Source organism: Mya arenaria, chromosome 9 (assembly GCF_026914265.1).
Source record: "Mya arenaria isolate MELC-2E11 chromosome 9, ASM2691426v1".
Lineage (NCBI taxonomy): Eukaryota > Metazoa > Mollusca > Bivalvia > Myida > Myidae > Mya > Mya arenaria.
The window spans coordinates 49857862-49861218 of NC_069130.1; the positions used below are offsets into that span (position 1 = coordinate 49857862).

At 36.9% G+C, this 3357-nt stretch overlaps 1 protein-coding gene across 1 annotated transcript; it reads left to right on the top strand.

The window, feature by feature from the left end:
• Nucleotides 1–633: 633 nt before the first annotated feature.
• On the top strand, nucleotides 634–2244 carry LOC128245368 (galactose-binding lectin-like). The gene is made up of 3 exons (XM_052963502.1): nucleotides 634–956; nucleotides 1166–1563; nucleotides 1796–2244. Exons 1-3 carry the CDS (start codon nucleotides 640–642, stop codon nucleotides 1936–1938), a joined length of 858 nt encoding a protein of 285 aa, XP_052819462.1. The 5' UTR covers nucleotides 634–639; the 3' UTR covers nucleotides 1939–2244.
• Nucleotides 2245–3357: the final 1113 nt, after the last annotated feature.

A 3357-nucleotide genomic window follows, 5' to 3' on the forward strand; every position in this document is an offset into this window, starting at 1 on the left:
ATCATGTTATTATATCAATTGTCTGAATATTCTGTATCTTTTTCAATGACCTTGACCGACATAGTATTTGAATATCAACTCAAAACCATTCCATCCGTCCGCCAATTTCATTGGCTGAGTTATGAGTGCATATTAAGAAACAAATGGCCTTTGCATTTTGTCGAATCGTCGTGATCATTTAGTTAATCTTATGCGAAGTTGTCTGCGGGATTCGTAAGTGAATTGTTTCGTTGCGACTATAAAATGTTTGATTAATATAAGTGCATTGCAAGGTGATCAAATTGAAGCATGGGATTTTTTAAAAATCATTTGATATAATTAAGACTGTTTACTGCAAAGCTGCTCTGTTGTTGAGATGCTCATTTTGATTTATTTGTTTCTGTGATAACAGGATTGGCTTTTTCTTGCTCGGACAATATACTTAAAACTAAAAAAATAACATATTTTTGTTGATAAACTTTCGTATAATGGTATCATGCACACGTATATGAGGGTTCTGGATGTCTAGTGACTAAATACTGTTTTGGTATCATAATCAAAAGATTTGTGTGCAAAAAAAAAGAAAATTTAAATTTACTGAAAACAATATGAATGATTTGTCTTACATATCCATAACGCTTATATTGTAAGTAATAGATCATGTCTGAGCCATTCCTGATCAAACACCGTTCAAGTGGGAAGTTTTTGCATCCCCATGGTGGAAAAGGCGACCCTAAAAATCAAACGAGTATCGTTCTTCACAGCGACATACACGATCGCATGCACTGGCGCTTCCGCAAAGAATTAGACTATTGGGGCTACATCGAGCACGTCGCAAGTGGCAAGTGCATCCATCCGAAAGGCGGCAGTTTGACACCAGGGAACAACAACAGTCTGGTCCTCCACAGCGACCGCCATTATGGCGCACTTTTTGCCCTCGATAGCAGAAACGATCACATTATTCACAAGGGCGGCAGGTTCGTAAATATAGCTTTGACTCGTATACTTAAACATTGGATGTAGTTTGTGGTTAATGTGATTCTTGGTGTTTCAATCATAACACAGTAGCTTATGGAAATGTCTCTCATAATACGTACCCTTTATTTATGATTACAACGATCTTATAGATTACTTCTTAGATATGCGTATGGTTCTTTATATGTTTCTTTTCAAATCTACTTTTCAGATATGCGCATCCAAAAGGTGGACGACCTGAACCAGGAAATAATACCAATGTCGTCCTCCACTCTGAAATACACGACGCCATGCGCTTCCAGTTCGTGTCACCAAAAGACCCTAGTAAAGAGATCCTTGTGTACGGAAGTCCAAATGTCATCGGTAAGTGGGAGATAATCAACGCCGTCATCAACCCGAAGGCCGAGCATAAGAGTACAATCTCAGTCAAAATTGGCAAGTCCAAGACGGAAAGCACGACTTCGACGTTTGAATACAAATGGGAGTCTTCATTTGGTGTGGCGATTAAGGCAATCACAGCCTCCGTGAGTCAATCGGTGAGGTTTATGATTGAGAAAACCTCTTCTGAAACGTGGACAGAAGAAAAAACAAGAACAAAGGAAATTACCGGTAAGTCTTTACGATGTAAACGAACATTTGTGCTTTTTTCAATCCAAGTTCTTAACGCTTTGAAAAGACTCCAAACGCTATCTTGATCTGAGATTTTTGTGTTTTCAAACAATTACCAAATCAATGTTTTTTTTTATCATTTTTATAATGCAAACGTCACGTTTATATATTTAATCTCGATATGAGACAAAATACCAACTGGTTGTCACATTGTATTATTATTATTTTGCAGTGTCACCTGGGACAACCGTCGTAACCTGGCAGTACAAGTTCGCTGTGGAGCAGAATGATTCACATGCCTTGTTCCAGAGTAATCTATTGGCTGACACGGATAGCGAGACCACCGTTCCACGTGACTTCAATTACAGTGTCTAATCAGCGTAGACTTGTTGATAACGAGCCATTTACTCTTGGATAGTTGATAAGCATATTAAACACTTACATAAAGCTGTATGTTAACTCATTTCCATCATTCGAGCGGGAACAACCGAAGGCGTCGACATTTGTCATGTGGCCGTTTTAATGGTTAACGGTTGATATCTACACACCGAAGATTCACTGACTATAAGACATATGTTAACCTAGTAAACAAACGACACTTTGGACTGACCACATTTTATTAACCTATAGAATATATAATCAGAAGTACTTATCGCCGAATGGGCATCGCACGAGTGAGAATATAAAGATTCTTACCTACACACATTTATTCTTTACTTGTTTATTCATCAAATCGCTTTTGCACGCATTCTATATGTAAAAGTATTTACATAAATAAAATATCTTTGAAAAATATTACGCATTCATCAATATTTAGTGAAATGGACACGGACATCTGTTTGATTTATATTTGAATATGTAATCTAGGGGTTATCATGACCAGACACTTTCAAAATGATTCGGCCCCTCCCCGTCATTGTCGAAATACCTAAAGGTTGACACAAGGTTTAAAAAATGTCCAATGAATACACCAAAATGCATTATTTCTGACCAAATGTTCTAGAACGAGAACCGACCCCCTGACACTTTCGGGCCACATTTAGACAATTTGACAGTCCGTTTTTGGGGAAGGGGCGCTCTGTACCCCGAAGTTTCGCCTTCACCAAAATCACTCCTTGACCCCTAACCCCCTGGAAATTATGCGTTCTTGAATATGTGTTGCTTTTTGTGCTTTTGAGGTAATGTTTTAATAAAACGGGCGTAATCGGCTTTTGTGCATTCGTATGTTTATATTTAGGGATAAAATCAGTACTCAGCTTCTTAAAAGGCAAAAGGCTACGGCAATCAAAGAATGTTTAAAGCATTTAAGCAACAACCCAAAACAGTTCTGAAAATTAAAAAAAAAACATCAAGTTTCAAATGTTGACAACTTTCATTTCCATGTTGACAGTTTTGTTGTTGTTGTTGTTGTTGTTTTTGTTATTCGTTAAAATTGTGTTTAAAAGTTTCATCTATCTTATAAAGAGGATATGTCCACAATGAAACAGTACTTTCAATGGTGGTTTCGTACATGGCAGCACAGATTACCACTGATTGTCAGGCAAATGAATATAATATCAACGCTTTACTTAATGAGGCTTGACAAGTACTATTTTTATTTATACAGTTTATAACATAACCAAGTTTGCAAGCATACAATAGATGGTAATAATACTTCTAAGAATATAATTATTTCTTTCTTCATTGAAGTGTAATTAAGGGACATTACGTATATTACGAATTACTGACCGATTTACTAGTCCCTCACGGACAGCTGACCGATATTTTTGTTGTATTAGTGATAACAGGTCGATT